We start from the raw sequence: 17,508 nt of genomic DNA on the forward strand, positions 1-17,508 counted from the left end.
GTAATGAATGAATAAGGTTAGCTGTAAACATTTTTTTTTTCCTTTTATATTTTCACACATCCTCAATTACAAAGTTGAACCCCCCTCTGTATTTGTCAGCTGTTAGTGACACATAGCTGTCATCCCAGAGGCCTGGGGCGTTTGTTTGCTCTCTTTAACCAAGCTATGCATGATAACATACTAGTGAAATATTTGCAGGCAAAACAAAACTGATCGTACTAAACATGTATTGAGTGGGAAGAAATTCTATATTTAAATAGAAGACGAGGATAGGTAGGATATAAGATATGGTAGGGTGTGACCTTAATATTTTAAATAAGGTGGGGGAAGCTTTGCAGAGACAAGGATCCACTTTTGTGTATGTTACATCCGTAAGAGACATGCCACCTAAAATCAATGGATATGATTACAATATTTATATTCCCAACTTGAGGTATTTCAGGAGTCTGATTTTTCTTTTTTTTTCCCCAGTGTAATTAAAGGTGACCAGGCACATTTAGAAGTTGATGTCTTTCAGATATTCCAAGCTCAATATTCAAAAACAGAAGTAGCAGAAATCTTATTGCATCTGAAAAGCTTGACCAAGTAGTTACGCATAACCCATATTTATCTAAATTTGTATTTGGTGTGAGTACTGAATTGTTCAATTTTTCAACCTCTGTCTTTTAAAAAATAAGTGTTTTCAAGTTGAATCTTCTTCAAGTAGGTGGTTGTTAGAGAACAGCACTGGGCAGGGAGGAGGGTTAAATGGTGGGAGCTAGCCCAGGGTACCAATCTGTGGAGATAATGAACTGAAAGGCAATCTTGAAATAATATTTTTCACTTCTACAATGCCTTTAATTTGAAAACAAAAAAAGCACACTACAAAGACCATGCCCTTGCTGGGCTGCAGTTGCTTCCATCAAATCCTTTGAGAGGCTTTTCAGCTGCTCTGTCTGTCCTCAGAGCTGGTCTGTCAGTCCTAGTCTCGTACCTCCCCAGCAGAAGGTCTTGTGCAAATCAGTGCACCGTTACCAAAAAGCAAATTGAAAAACAAACATTGCATATGCATGAGCTTCACATCCACCAAACCAGGGTAGTCCAGAATTATGGATGCTGTTTATACTAAAAGAAAAAAAAAAAACCACCCACAAAAAGTACAAAGAAACCCACCGAACTTGGAACAGAAGTCGTTCTGCGTGATACACAGCTGAAGAACTAGACAGAAACGTGGACTACTTTGAGAACTTTTAGGGGGGGAAAAAGAGGCTTCTCTTGATTTATGATGAATCTCATTGCAGAAGGAATTTAAATCAGCCCTTAATCTTATTCTAGTGCTTTTCCTTTTTTTTTTTCTTTCCTTTTTTTTCTTCCATTTGGTGATGTTTCCTTTCTGAAAACTGTATGTAGCAGGATGCAACAAAAGCATTTGCTTCTCTGGCCTTTTGAGATGAATTATATTTAAATCCAGTTCATCCAATATCTGGGGGGGGACACTTGCTTGTGCGCTGCTTCCCTTTAACCAGTTCTTTGCTGTTCTGACTTCATGATTCACCATCACTGTATATACATGGAAAAGAAAGAAAAACACACTGGTGTCATGCTGCTGGGTTAGTTGTCTCAGCAGGAAATAATATGCAGGAGCACCTCTGGAGTCCATGAGAGGGTGTTACCAGAAAACAAATGTGTCAGCCATGCAACGCTTGAAATGACCCCATCTGTGGTACTAGGTGCTGGCAGCAAGGGTTGGACTGATTTCTCTGCTAGTTAGTAGCTACCCAGTGCACCCTTTCTCCTGCTCCCAGGTGAGGACTGAGCAATCAAATTGTCTTCTTTCCACAGGTGAGGATAATTTTTTACAGATGGATCTTTGCATTAAATCTGGCCTTGTAACTTGTGAATTTTTTCTTTGTTCCACTGGTTTCTGCCTAGCTAGCTTGCTCCCTAGTACTTTCTTAATAATGTTTGGTTCATGCCAACATTAAAAATGTGACATTTTTTATCAGCTGGTTAGATTTCAGTCAGCATTAACAGCAGGGGTTTAAACCACCTCTGAAGTTAAAAGGGCCACTCATAATATTTCGCATGGTTTTTTAAGTACCTTGCCAAACTGAGGCACAGCCTGGGAAAGGAGTATTTCTTTCTTTGTACAGCCTTATTCCCCACCCAGAACATCTCTTTGTAAGAAAGAGTCGCCCTTTTTCAGGCAGAAAGACTAGGAGGGTGCCCAGCAGTGCCCAAGGAAACCCAAACCCCCTTGGGAGGTGTGATTAAGGGGGGGGGGGGGGCGGGGGGTTGCCATACTCGGCAGCCTACAAAGACCCATGCTGTGAAGGGGACAGGCTGTGCTTCTGTTTTGCCAGGGGAGTAAAGGTCCCCGAGAAGAGATTGGTCTTGCACCCACTTGTGCACCACAGGAGCATCAATCTTCGCCTGCCACCCCTGCGCCCGCCTGCCTGCTCCCTCCTGCATGCGTGGGACGGGAACCCCGGCCCCAGCGAGGCTGGGGAGACTTCGTGGTTCTCTGCTCAGGCACAATCGGGATTTCAGCACTACGTTTCAAAGGCAAGATATGTTATTTTAAATAAATATTTTAAAAAAAAAGTAAATACAGGTATATATTTTTAACTTAGATTGCACGCAAGGCAGATGACCTCCACCTACAAAGGAGCCTGGGCTGTCACGTGCTGCCTCTTGAACACAAATCCACAGCCTTGATGCTCATGAGTACAATTTTTTGTCATAATAATAGCTTTGTTTCATTTTACTTCATAGTCTTTCATTTTTCTTCCTCAAAAGAGCTGCTGAAAACATCTATTTATCTGTACGTAGTTCTCTTTCTGACATTTACTCAGCTAAAAGTTTGGTCAGGAAAAACAGCAGATCTTGGTCTGATAAAGTTCAATTGCAGAAATAAACAGGAACCAATTTTTTTGTTTACCAGGAAATCCCACCACTTAGATACATTTTCACTTTGAAATGAAGCACACTTCAAAATTTCATGTAAAATGAATTTTGAAAAAGTAGTTTTGAGTTAAGGGAAACACTTAACTTAAAAATATTTCACCACCACAGGGTTCTGTTCTTTAAACCTTTTTAAAATTCCATATTAAAAAGTCACTTACTCTGAAAAGTAGTTTTGGAACAACTTTCATTCTGAAAATGTCAAAAATGTCATTATTGAAATGCTTAGTTTCAGATGTTTTCAAAATGATATCTTATCAAAATCAATTCATAGTTCAAAACATTTAGGTCTTGATGAACTCCCCCCAGCATCTTTATGAAGCAGGGAAACAACACTCAGCCAGATGTGTTCAGTGAGGCCTTGAGATGTTTCCCATATTGAAATATCCTCAATAAAATCTAAAAAAGGAATTAACATAATTTGAGAAGAAATGTTTCTAAACAAAGCAGTCTTTCAGAATCTGAAGTTGAGCCTAATAATCTTGCACTTTGTATTCAACTAATATCCTTTGCCTGAGCAGCTCTGAATGTTTTAGATAAATCTCTCTTTATTCACATTTGTTTGCCTTCCTACAATTTAGAGGCATAAATTTCTCTACAGTCTGATCCTAAGATACCAGTCATAAGAAAATATGCTTAAATAATGTGTGTACCTTTGCTCGGAAGCATATTTATCTGAACAGGGCTGCTTTTTTGCATCAAGGCTTAAGCTCCACTATAGTGCTTTGAAGTGACGATATCTCTATTTTACAGGTGGGGAACTTGAGGTAGGGTGTAGCCCAAACATACCTTTTGCCAGTCAGGAGCAAAACCCCCACCTTCTGATGGGGTTAATGCAAATCCAGTACAAAAGCACTTTAGCAAGGATGGTTTTTAAAATGTCAGCTCAAGCTGGTAGGTGGTGATGATTTTTTTTTCTGAAAATGAACTGGTTAAGTTGTGGAAAGTAAACTTAATGCTCAGGGTGTCATGCTTAAAAAGCCTTTTATAACATGACTAACTTCTGGCGTTAGCATATGGCTCAAGCGCATTTTGTCCTATACTCCCCACTATAGTCAGTGGTACGCTCAGCAAACCTGTTTTTAGAGAATGACTGTGTGGCTGCCTCTCCTTAACAATTTTCCACCTCTGAGTTATCATTTAGAGGCTGGAAGGGAAGACCTGGATGGCTAGTGAATCCAGCATCTTTTCCAGCTGCTCTGGGTAAAGTTGTTATTGCATCTGGAACCTAGGATCTAAGTGTTGGGGTTTGTTTTTTTGGTTGGTTGGTTTTTTGTTTATTTTTGTTTGGCTTTTTGGTTGTTTTAAAAAAAACCCAAACAAATAAAGAACCCCCCCCCAAACAACAACAACTATTTCTCTTGCAATAGATGTAAGCAGAAACCTTTTAAATACAAATAGCTGCAGTCTAGCAGCCCCATCCAACAGCTACCCTGAAACTGCAGCTCTGGAGCAACTGAGTTGCAAACTCTCCAGCAGTGGTGATTTAACATTGCTATTTTACTCCTGAGCAAGGAAACTCAAAAAAGAGGGGGACCGGGATGTTATGATGGTCTACAGTGGGAGGTTCAGCTCTGTCAGAGAAGTATGTTGAGCTGAGTTATCTGGTGCGAGGGGAAGGGGATGACCTAGGTCTTCCTCCTGCCACACCCCAGTTCCTGGCCTTGCTGGCTTGCATCCGCTGCTTCCACTGCACCAGGGATTTTCTTGGCACACCAGATGGTTTAATTGTTGTTGTAACCTGGCACAGAGGAGCTGCTTTGCTTGCTCTCCAAAATGCAGCTCTGACACAAGCATGCAGGCAAGGGTGATGCACAGCCCCTTGCTTCCAGCTGGAACCAGAATTTTTAACTGTGGGAAAATGGGAGTTTGAGAGCGGTTGGGGGTTCTAGCCAAAATCCTAAGGAAACCAGGCAGAAAGTTTTTAAGTTTACCAGCTCTCAGGATGGTGGCTTTGCATCCCTCTGGGATCTCTGCTTGGACCATGAGCTAGTGCTAGCTCTGGGGAAGTGCTGCATGGGGCACCAGGAAGATGCTTTGGGTTTCTCTTGGGGTCAGAGAAGCCCCTGCCCGGCACGTCGCAGCTCCAGCCAAGAGACCTGGTGCAGGTTCCCAGGGACCTATAGGCACCTGGTGCCAGAGGGGAGCGTGTCCGCACCGGTGAGGAGTGCCAAGGAAGCTATGCTGAATGCTTGTGTTAACACCTTGGGAAACTGTGATTAAAGTCTGATCAGTGAGTGGAACTCCGTCTGTGCCATCTGGTTGTCTGTCTCGCGCAGGTTTACAACCGCAAGATTATTTAGGAGTGCAATCTACAGGCAGAGACTGGTTTAGAAATAAAAGAGCATCAAACCATTTGTTTGAGTTGAAATCAAAGTCCCTATATAAAAAAACCTTTAAAACTTAAATAGACCAAAGAATCACTCTATAATTATAATGTTAGAAAAATGAGATCATTCAGGAATGACATTGACCATATTTCTTCAAATAGTATAAGGAATTAAAAGTACCTCGGGTTGGCAGTTGATTCTTTTTCTTCTTCTCTTACAGTAGGCAAACATTCACAGTCAGCTGAAAAAGGATAAGAAACCAAACTATAGTTACTCTTGGCAGTTATTCTCCATTTATTTCGAAATTGCATCAACTTTTCTGGTGCAGTTTCTCTAGAATGTAAAACTGCAGATGCTACTCTGCACCCTTTTATCTGTAATCAGCATAGTCCACATAGCATAAATGTCACGTGTTTTAAATCCTCCTTACCTTTGATAGGTGTTGCTGTAATTTCTTTATTACATATATTTCAGTTGTTTGTGTACACCTATATAAATGAACTACTTCTGAGGACCGTTTCCCATAAACTACCCTGGGGAGGACTATTTGTTAATCTTCCACTGCTTATAGTTGCACCTATGCTTTGTAGTCCAGCTGGGAATTTGGGGCTGGGGGTTAGGGAACACTAACAAAAAAAGCCCTATATGTAAACTATTTGCTCCCTTCTGTCCACAGAATTTAAAAAAATATTTTACAGCGCTATTTCCCCGTGTACTATACTTAATGCCTCTATTTCACTACTGCTGCTTAGCACATGTTTTCTGCTAGAGCTTACGGACCGCGAAGGTCAAAACCCCATCATGTGGAGCACTGTGCTAACACAAAGAAATGCTCCAAAGAGTTTTATGTCCTGAAAACCAAAGCATCCCTAGGAGGTCAGGCAAATGAGCCATTTGGAAACAAGGCAAGGGACCAGGAATGAAAAAAGTATCAGGGTTTCAGCATTTTGTAGCCAGTGAAAAGCTGTTAGCAGTTCAAAATCAGGCCTCGGTTAATTTACACTGTACCAAGGGCCTGCATTTTTTGAGAAGAGCCTTGAAGGAGGATGCAGGGCCCTTAGAGATTTTGACTGGGAGATTTCAGTTGGCGGGAAATGGGGGAAAAAATACAAGGTACTTAGAAGTAGCTAAGAAGGAGCTGAAGATGCTGCTGGTGGTAGTTACCGCAGGTACTAATTGCTCCACGGGCTGAGGGACTTGCCGGAGAGGATGTAGATGTCGAACGGTGCTGGCAACAAAGAGCAGCTTGTGTTTCATGCGGTAGAGATGGCGAGTGAGGGAAAGGACATGGAGAGGGGAGGGATGTATTCATAGGATCCTGGCAACAATTTTAAGTAAACAGTGGTCTGAACTATGAGTAAATGCATGTTTCTTCTACAAGAGCACAATGTGGAGCACAGAACTGTAGAAACTCTGAAGACTGAAAGGACTAGATGCTTCAGAGGAACTAGTATTTAGCATTAAAAATGTGTACTTAAAAATATAAATACCATTCACAGCTATACGTGAGCTTAATAGAAGTGTCTACTGGAAACTCAAAACATTTATGATATTCCATCACATGTTAAAAATAAGCTCCCACGCAAACTAAAATACTCCTCTGAACAATTCTACCCTGACATTTGTGCTGCTATTTTAGTAGCAGGGAGTCAAGAACACAACTAAAAATGTTGTAGGAAAAGCAGTGACACACACGCAAAATGCCTTACATTGATTTTCTACGCATGGGATCTACGTCAGCTAGAAAGAGAGGGATGATGGAGTAGAGGGGTTACTGTGTACCATTTTTGTTCATGCTGTTCATCCATTTATCAAGCTCTTCCATTTCTATCTCCATAACAGAGGGCGTGTCTTCTTCAAAAATAGGACTTGAGAGGAAGGGGAAAAAAAAAAGGCATTACACAAAATGCTGAATTCAGACAACTTAAAATGTAGTAATTTTGTATCAGTCTTTCATCATTCCAGACACATAGATAAACTCTGGAAAACCATCCTAGCCTAGTCATCTGAGAAGATGTCAGCCCAACAGGTGTGAACAAAATGCCTGCAAACAGATGCCAAGGAGCGGCGGCGAGGTGCCGGTCCTGCGCAGAGGTAGGGCTGGCCGGCACATCACGTGCAGAGGGACTCCGATGGTGCAGTCGGGGGTGTGCAGAGCACAGGACCACTCCAGCTATTTGACAACTGTCTCTACTGTAAATAGAAAACTGAAAAACAAAATAGTTTGTCTCTGCCCTGCTGGAACACATGGCAAAAGTTCCGTTGCTCCAGTGATAAAAGCAGAGGGCCTGAAGTTTCGTCCTAGCTGTGACTGACATTGGCAGTGACTTCAAAAGGAAAGGTCATGATCAAGTGCCTCTGCATTTATGTAAATGCCTCCATTTAGCTTCCCTTTGCTGATCGTTCCCAGAGTCACACGGTAGAAAAAATATTTTTAGCAAAACCCTCTTTTTTCCCCCGTTAAGCCAATTTAATAACTTCCAGCATTGATTAGCAGGATGGAGCTCATAAAAGGTAACAATAAAAATTATCACTCTGATAAAAGCCACACAGCTTTTGGCTTGTTTTCCCAGCAGCTGGGCGAGCCTTTCTGCCTCACCTCAGAGTGAGAAGACAAACTTGAAAAACAGGGGATCAAGACACAGAGCTTATTCCAAATAGTAAAAGCCTGTGATGAGCCTGGGAACTGATCCCCTTTGCTCATGGGGCACCTTGTATGTCTTGTGGAATCTTGCGGCTGGCGGAGCCAGGGGTGCCTAGAGCAGGCGCAGGGGCGGCAGCGAGAGGTGGGTGCCTGTGGGGCAGCGCTCGCCTCGGCCACCGTGACTCCTGTTCTCCTGCTCTCCTGTCTTTTATCTCTAGTCTTACACCTTCAGCTAGATGCTGAAGTCACACTTTAGGCACCTCTAGAGATATTTAACTGGAGCAATTGATGGCAAAAGGTAATAGTGTTTGGTGTATGGGTAAATTAAAACAGGCAGTGAAGTAGCCAAAAATTGTAATACCCTGTTATAGTAAAAGAATCAAAAAAAAGAGAGTGATGTTCATAAACTTTACCTTTTCACATTTTCGCTTCCCAGCTCATCTGGAAAAGAAAAAAGTTGGTGTTCATAGTTCTGCTCTTTGTATATACAGGGTCCAGACTGCAAGCAAGCCTTGAATAGGGTCATGTAAAACAGGCTGTGTTTTCAAAAGGCATAATAGTTAACATGTAGATGAAAGACAAAACATCTCATCCTGTTTGTAATTTTCAGAGGAATCCATTATTTTTAATCTTGAACACACTAAATGCTCATTATTAGCTCAGCCGTAATGTGAGGAAACCGACTGTTAGCGCCGCGGTGGGAGGGACGTGGTAGATGTACGCTTCCCTGAGCAAAACAGATGTTGTGAGAGAAACGGTATCCTGAAAAGGAACCACTGCTGCAAAAAAATTGTTTACTGGAAGCATCGGGACATTTTGCTGCAGACTACACGCAGGCAATCTGGCTCTGCCTGGAGACTCTGGGAACCGCTCATGGAGAGATGAAGAGGGGGGGTGGACTTGCATGGCAGATTAAATCTCAGTTAGGCAAATGAAGCTGAACTAGCCAGATGTCAAAAGGGATCCAAAGCTATTTATGACCCCTAGACAAAGTAAAGATGGGGAAAAAAATAGTGTAACAGCCATTATTCAGATAAATAACTCCCCCTCCAGGAATCAAGTGACTGAAAAGCCTCAGCCCTCAAAAAAGAATGAAGAACTACATATAGGATTCACATTGTCTACTTTCTTAAATCAGCTTATTTTTAATTCATTGTTGCCAAGGGGTGCTGACACCTCCCACTTGTTCCAGCACACTCCCTGACTGCAGAGCCACCCCAGGGCCATGGAGCCATCTGCCCCTGCCTTGAGGATGCCCAAAATCCCAACTCCAAGCAATAGGCACAGGGCAAGAGATCCCAGGATTGTGCTCCTGCAAGGCACCGCATTTCCCATCCCTCTGAAGAGTGTACCTGCATTTCAGGTCATCCAGAAATAGGCAGGCAACTAGGTGCCTGGTTGTCAATTCAGAGTTTGCTATGAGGGTGACCTGGTGATAAGGCAGGTGCAGCACAAAAATGCCCTGAAAAATGCACTTAAAGTCTGTGTTGGATGTATGTCACTGTCTGCAGGCTGAGGAGCTTACAGCTGCACTCTTGTTCTGTAGAGTGCAGATACGACCATTTCAGGACTTCACTTACCAACTGTGTGGTTTTAATATGACACCTCAGTTTGTTTTCTGTAGCTTGACACTCCAAGTTACCGATTTCTTTGCTAACAGATCAAGGTACCCTTCTGAAGCACTGTTCTCCCTGTTGCAGCACCCTGACAGTCTGACCACAGGATTCCTAGCTCATTTACTGTGCTATCTTCATAGCTGACACCACCCTACAGGATCCCTTAAAAGCATCCCTTAAATTGGTTTTTCTTGTTCTTAGTTTATTGATGCTCCGAGCAGCTTTACCTTCTGGGCAGTATAGGCAATAGAAGCATTAAATTCACCTTGCATGAAGTTATTGAGCATAAAGACAGAATAAGTGTTTGCAGCCACATGGTTACATCCGTATGCTGTTCCTGGCATTGCCAGGAGCCAGAGCTCGGTGCTGTGGCTCCCGTGGGTGTGCAGCGTGAGCAGAAGGTGCCAAGAAGCAGAACTAGCTCCCGCCCACGGAGAGGTGCGTGCCCAGATACCGCTGGCCGGGGGTGGATCCCTTTCCTATCTGTCAAACGTGCAACTACAACCAGAGAAGTACATCCTAAATGTGGCACCCCAGGCCTGCAAATAACATTTTGTTAATGTTATATTAACAGCACGTCCTAAAAATATCCTTCTGATGCACGAGAAGACAAATTTACCTTGCTTTGACTTTTTCCTTTTATGATGTATTACAAAAAATACGATCAGCAAAATCAGCAGGACCAGCAGCACGACGGGGACAACGTATATCAAGATAGACTGTTCTGCTGGTTCTAGGCTGTCCTGATTGTTTATGGCATTCAGTTCAGTACTTGGAGTACTTGTTTCAAAGCTGCTTTCAGTAGCGATTGCAGTGACATGTATTGGGTTGTGGTCATCCGAGGTCAAAGGATGCGTAGCAGGAGGAGGCGTTACTGTAACAGTGGATAATGTCGGCAATCCATCTCCCAAATCATCATTTTCAGAGCCTGCCAAATATATGAGGACAACTTAATATTTTATGGGTTTTGTTGGTATTGTCACTGAGTCAAAACATACAGTTTTAATATTTACTTTTCATTTGACGTCTTAAAAAAAAAATCAGCAGATGCCCCATGCACACAGATTTGAAGTCTTGGGCATCAGATGTAAAATTAGATCACAAATTCATCACAAAATCTTACCAGTCCTGACCATGTTCTTCAACTGGCTTTTACTGGGACATGTCAGCATGCGTGGTCTGTCTGCACGCTGTCTTGCACAAACAGACTGTTTTTCCTGCAGGTTAGCATCCGGTCTCGCTCTCACATAAAAGTCTCCTGTGCTTCTCAGTAAACCACACCATCCTGCTTTGCTCCTCAGCCTTGGCGTGTACAGCTGCAACCTCTTTCATCCCTCCCCTTACCCAAGGAGTTAGTACTCCCTTCAGGGAGACCCTTATCCCTGGTTCACCAATTCCTCCGGCTCACTCATCTCCCTGTTTCTGTGCCTTTCTCAAATTTGTTAAACTTGTTTCACTGTGAAAACAGAACTGGTGAAAGGAAGTCTGAAGCCTGCAGAAGCTGCTGACTTTCACTTCTGCATGGACTACAAGAGGTAGTAGTGACAGAGGGACTTTACTGAATACAGATGCGATTAACTGCTCCTCTGTCGGATCCTATGGGCTGGCTGAAGGAGCATATGGTAAAGAGTCAGTGCTGGTTATTCTTCACAAATGCTAAAACTGGGAGTTTTGAACCTTGAGTTGGGTTTTGGTTTCATTTATCATGCATTTTGTAAAAAAAGTGGCTAAAATTTGCTATATTGGTAATAGTGAAACAAGGGGTTTTTTGAGACTAATTAAGAATCTGTGCTGATTGTCACAGAGTTTAAAGCTTAACAGAAGTACAGCAAATTCTGGGCTGATACTGTGCTCTATACTGATGCTAAAAATCCTGTTGTAGCCAAAGGTGCAGGAATCAGTCCTCAGATAAATTACACCAACACATTTCCAAATGAAAAGCCTTCAATAATTTTCTTAGCATGAAATTAAATGATGATTTTTTGTGTTACCTGCCCTTTCAGATACAATGCCCACATGGTGCAGCGCTCATTTCATGCAATAAAGCAGGATGGGATTTCATGACTTTTGCAATGACATGCTTCTCTCTGTTCTTGTAAAGTGCTGGGCAGCCATAGTTTCCACTAGAGTTAGCAAGAGCTTAAGGTTTTCAGCACCTCAGTGCTGGCATTTCAAATCTCACAGGACTGGAACCAAAAGTACTTAGCATTTTAAATGCTTTTGTAAACACATTAATCTTCATAATGGCCCTGAGAGATGAGCAGTTATCATCTCCATTTTACAAATGAGAAATCAGAAGGACAGGGATGCTGTCCTTCCCAGGCATGCCAAGTGAGAGAGGAAAACTGGGATTAGAGCGCTATCTCTTGCTTAATCCACTCTGCAGCATCTCCTCTCCTGTCAGATTTGTCTCAAAGAGGAGATGAGTACCTCATGAGTCTGTATTGCAGGAAACCCAATTTCAAACACATAAAATGATTTGAGTGTAACAGCAGTGATTTATCTAGATTTTTATGCTGTGCTTATCACTCAGGCACCTGATTGTTTCATCCTTTCCTAAAAACTAGGAAAGAATGTTAATACTGAATAAATAATACCTAATACTTGAATATAGTATTTAATATTGCAAAGGTCACCAGACTCTTTCACCACAATAGGAGAATGAAAATGTTCGCTATTCAGTGGCAAAGCACTTCATAGCAGTAGTCTCTCTGTCACTTTCTTCTGTATTTAGTATTTCAGTCAAGAGCAAAACACGATCTCTGCCTCCCTTGAAGGTAATGACCCCTTACATGCGTGCTCCTCCACCCCTTCCCATGATCTGCTGGCTGTCCTTAATCCTGTCACAGACGATGGGAGGGAGAGCTCCTCTCCCTTACTAGTTTGGCCACTTTACTCTTCTTTCCCTGGGTAGTTTATAGTCCCCAGTGCCTGCAGCCACTCCATTTTGATTGCTGTTGCACAGAGTAGCGAGGTATCGCTAGAGATGTCTGCACCGCAGGCCATGGCGTGATGGACCGTGCCGCTGGCAGAGCCAATGGACCACCGCAGCCTCACCGAACCGCTTCGACGACCTTGCTTCATTTTCCTCCTCTAGCCGTCGCCCTTGAAACCCATCATCTGCTGCATTTGATATATTGACAAGGACAAGCCCGTTGCTTAAAACAGTACAAATGGGAAAGGGTGTGGGGAAACTACCTTATTTTTCATTTACTCTTAGAGATAAAATGGATTTTTCAAATGTCTAAAGCATGGTGTGACTTTAAAGCAAAAGCAAACAGTCACAGTTCATTAACTGCAGCGCTAAACTTTCAGCTGCAGCGTATGCTGCGCTTGATTTCCATGAGAGACTCTTCCAGTGTCTCTGGTACTTTTTATTTGCCTGGTTTTGAGCTATGAAGCAGATTTCAAATCATCAGGCTCTGTGTGAAATAGAATTACCTTTTCTAGTCTCTAGGCAAAGAAAATGGCAAATCACAGGGAGCGACCTTGCTGCCACGTATTTTTGTTCACTTTGCATAATTCCAGGGACAAAACAGCATCTCTTCTGTGCACACCATCTCCTCTTACAGAGATCTTTTCTCCGAGTGAATTAAATATGTCTTTCAGCAGAAGGGCAGCCAATTGCTCAATGTGCTTGCAAGGATATTGCTCTTATTTCCTGTGTTTCACCTGCTGCCTCGACACATCTCCCTCCAGCTCTTCAGCCCGTCACCTCCGAGGACCAGAGCTCGGACGCGAGGGATGCCCCACCTGTCACACAGGGGCGGCTCTCGCTCTTGGGCCACCCGCACATCACATTTTTACGTGGTAGGAAAATCACAGCCTGCCCCTGGGTGGGCCTGGTGGCTTGCACCAAGGAAGGATTTGTACTTCCAGCCCAGCTGGGAGGGACGGAGTCTGGCCTCCCGGTGCAGGCGCAGCGCTCGCCGCAGCCAGCTGCCTGGGCCACATGAGACCCACGTGGCTGGCCCCAAGGTAGTCGTTGTTTTTCATAGCGTTTCAGTTTAAGTGCTCAAAATAGCAAGTGGGCTGTGTTGCAGCTGGGCTCAGTGGCTGTTTTGTAGGGTGAATGAAAGCTGGACGTTGCAAGGTTTGGAGCAGGGCAGGAGAGCGTCTGAAATTCAGAGATTTTGTGAGATGCTATTCAGTCATTTTCTCCATGCCTGGAGGGAGACGGATTTGCAGTGGTCATTCATACCATGAACTGTCTTGTCAGCTGTGCTTGGGTTTCACCTTGCAGAGATCTACTAGCTCCCTCCAAAAGGGACCGTAACGTAACATAACTTAATGTAACATAACGTAACGTAACACACATTCAGGATGGAAAACCAAGGCCAGTAGTGGAACGAGGAGCAAGTCACATCTGACCAGGTAGATGTTTCCTTGACTTTGCAAAGCCCATGCCCTTTCTCTTACTGAGCTCAGCCTCACGCTGTCACCTATGGTATGACATCCGTACTCGGCCCCCTGCACATCTCGGCCGAGGAGCAGGCACTCACACAACAACCGCATCGGCTTCAGCTTTGTGTGGGCTGCCTGGGGTATGAGTGCTGGCGACTCCTCCCCATGCCAAGGGAAGTGGATGGGAGCATGCCACAGCTTCAGCCCAGCCCATATTGCCACTTCCATGCTTTCCAAGAGCAGAAGGGAGAGGGGCTGGCACACAGCTGCATCCCACCCTGACAGGGAGCTGGGCACAGCTGGAACTGGAAGCTAAGAAGTCATCAGATTCCTACCACAGAGGCATTAGAGGATCTAGTCCTCAGGGGACCAAAATGCCTAAGCCAGCACTAGCAGCGGCTCAAAAAAGGTTCCATTACTGTTCTTATGAATGACAAAAAAGCTATGTCCCTGTATGCAGATACCACGGTATAAGGTATTATTCAATATTTTCTGCTTAAAAAATATGCTTGGATTACTGATGGACTTTGCGTGAGTTTTGGAGGTGCTCCCAAGCCTGCCTTTCAAGGGAGACAGAGGGAGTTGGATATACCGAGCAGCTTTACAGACTGGAGTCCAAACAACTGCATCTCAAACAAACAAACAAGCAACATTTCTGTCGTTGCAGCATTTCTTCCTCTGAGGTTTGTACTGGAGCACTCAGAGGTGGCGATGGGAGCTTCTTGATGAAGTAAGTGGGCAAACAGGTTTCTGATTTCAGTTGGATGCGAGGCAAAGGAAAATAGCCAGCAGTCAGCACATTCGGTTCTGCTGTAAAATCATCAGTCTCCCTGCTGCCTTCTCATCAGACTCAAGGACTGGGGTCTCTGAAGGGAATTTTTCAAATTGCACTACAGTACCTACTTACAGAAGAAAAAGGGATGGGACAGAGGAAAAGCAAGAGCTAAGTCAATGGGATAGTCAACCTTATTAGTTTGAAAGAAAATTTTTTGCTTCTCCAACTTTCCTATAAGCTATAAAAATGCAGTGAAAGGAAGGCTCGTGACAGGGTGATGAAACAAGCAAAGGCTATAAAGCTGTGTATGCTGCAGCAAAGTTACCGTATCCTGCATCACTCTGCTCCACACACACATTCCTTCTGGTGGTATAGCCATACAACTCCACGTGGTCCGTATGATCCTCTCTCCTATTGCTTGACTCATGCCTGTTCTGTTCCTCTCCCTGCATTTCACGTTGCTGTAAGAAGGGCCGTTCCTTGCCATGGCCGGGGCTTGCCCAGCTGCCTGTTGTGGCAGGTCCCGCCTGTCAGTCTGGCTAGAAGAGGAATCCTTAAAAGCCTGCAGGCTAGCTGTCGGGTGCATACGCTCTTCTGATGAGGAAGCACAAACATTTCAGGTTGGCTAATCTGTAGACAAGATCCTATTAAAATGGGGTGCTTAGAAAGTGTTATCTAGGTATAACCTGAAAGAGGAAACAACTGTTTAAGTTCATTTCTAGATGATGGAAACTGCATTCTCCTCACTATACTTCCATCCAGCTGAAGTGCTGTGTTAACTGCTGGTGTTGCAAATTCAGTCACGCGTCTTAGAGTCAAACTGTGAACCTGTAGTCTCGTTTTTCACCCTCAGTTCTAAAGGTTTGCCAGACCAATTTATGCATTCAGTTGCATCTACTTAATCTTGTGGCCTTCCAGCTCTGCATCAGTGATACCCGTGCGACCTCACTGCGATGCGAATTTCTCGGTGCTCCTTGCTCTCAGGAGGACCCTGAAATTAAAGATTCAGAAGCTCCAGAGGCTCTCCAGCTGTCATAGAATCTCTTGAGGGAAAATAGACTGGGGTCACTGACTGAAATTTAGTATACAATCTTGCTGATATAAAGGAGAGATTTTCTGAAATGCCCCTGAAGCACTTGAATATAACACTGTGGAAGTTTGTGTGTGTGGATAAAAGGGATGAATAGGAGTAAATATGTACAAGGAATTGATGTGTTCAGTAGCCAGGGTTATTCATCTGCTTTTCAGGGAGCTGCACTTTGGAAAAAGAGGGTGTGGTAAATCCTCGTTTCTTTTATTATTGCTTTGCTGGAAAACTACAACAGGCGACTGATGGGTTCAAACCCATTCCTGAGTTCATTACTCTAGGGGGAACAGGTCAAAAATATCACTGCCTTAGAGACCTTGGCTTTGTGGGGAACTTTACCTTTAAGGGCACTTCTCTGCCAAAGAGAGAGCTGCTGCCTGTGCTCACGGCGGCGCAAGCTGCTGAATATCTGGATCTTTGATAGCAACATTTCTTTAAATGACAGCTCAAAACAATAGTGCAGAGATGCAGACAAAATAAAGCACTACCTCCAACCCTCCCAGCTCTTCCACTTAACGTCCTTACACGCTTTACTGCTCCTCTCCCTCATGCATTTTCTCGCTCCCTGCGTCAGACCACTTATGCCGCAATTTCCTGCATGTTTCACTGAGCATGGATGGAGATGGCGTGCCCTGGGAAATGCCCGCAGGGCCAGAGCCTTTTCCTGTAAACTATAGTAAGGGCCTTAATACTCGTTCTTAGGGACAGCACACACCTAGGTAGGTCTTTCGGGCTGCTGCGAGGCTGAGCAGCGACCACCATCACCAGAGCAGGGAGGGCCACTGCTGGCCCTCAGCAGGTCACCAGCGGGGCTTTCTGCCTGTGTAAAGCAAGGGGATGGGCAAGGGGAAGGGGACCGGTGCAAACCCCTATATCCCCTCAGTGTGGAGCCGGGAGAGGGCCAGCACCCAGAGCTGAGGCTTCAGGCACGCTCTTAGAGCTACTGGCTTAGAGTAACTGTAGCGTAGCTGGGAGAAAACCTCCTGTTAATCATAATCCAAATGGCAAGGCTAGGGTTTTACAAGGCTCCAGCAAGGTATGGGAAGAGGACTTACAAAGGCTTCGATCTGTCTATGCTGCAAGATTTAATCATACTTGTGTCACCTATTTTGTAAATGGTTTCTAGACAGTAGAGGTGAGACCTGGGAGAGATCTCCAAGAGCTTCTGGCCCCCTTCTCAAGCAGACCACTTTAAAGGTGAGGACTGTGTCTGGCACTGGAGGAAAAAGGAAAAAAAACTCCTTTAAAGGTCCTGGCCTGTCGACCTGTGAGCAAGCAGGGGTGAGAGCAAAGGATCCCTCCTGGCAGGCTGCCCTCAGCAGAGGGGCTCCCGACCCACCAGTGCCTGTGGGGGCTATATAAGCCCCTACATAAACTCTTCCCCCAGCAGTTCAATTTCAACCCCAAGGCCCAAGTTCACAACTTCCCTTCTCCCACCCTTGCAGGCAGAGTAAGCCCTGGGTACATTTTGGGGCTGGTTCCACAAACAAAAACCACCTTTGTGTGGGGAGCAAGGGTGCCTGTCTTCTCCGGGTGGGTGCTCTCCTCCCCTTCCCCAGCAGTGGGGGGCTGGCTCAGGAGAGCCAGGGCTGACAGCCGCCAGGGAGAGCGCTGGCAGGACTGACTCACACCCATGGAGGAAACGTTCCAAAATCAACCAAAATTTCAAAGTGGACCTACCAGTAGGAAGCCTCTAAAGGCAGCGGGGA

General features: G+C 44.4%; 1 protein-coding gene across 1 annotated transcript; it reads right to left on the bottom strand.

Annotated features, from left to right (window-relative positions):
* Window positions 1–370: 370 nt before the first annotated feature.
* TMEM154 (transmembrane protein 154) lies at window positions 371–15,298 on the bottom strand. The gene is made up of 6 exons (XM_009488529.2): window positions 15,067–15,298; window positions 10,153–10,461; window positions 8,331–8,358; window positions 7,056–7,141; window positions 5,454–5,514; window positions 371–1,539 (listed from the first exon to the last, which is right to left on the bottom strand). Exons 1-6 carry the CDS (start codon window positions 15,296–15,298, stop codon window positions 1,524–1,526), a joined length of 732 nt encoding a protein of 243 aa, XP_009486804.2. The 3' UTR covers window positions 371–1,523.
* Window positions 15,299–17,508: the final 2,210 nt, after the last annotated feature.

Source organism: Pelecanus crispus, chromosome 4 (genome assembly GCF_030463565.1).
Source record: "Pelecanus crispus isolate bPelCri1 chromosome 4, bPelCri1.pri, whole genome shotgun sequence".
Taxonomy (NCBI): Eukaryota; Metazoa; Chordata; class Aves; order Pelecaniformes; family Pelecanidae; genus Pelecanus; species Pelecanus crispus.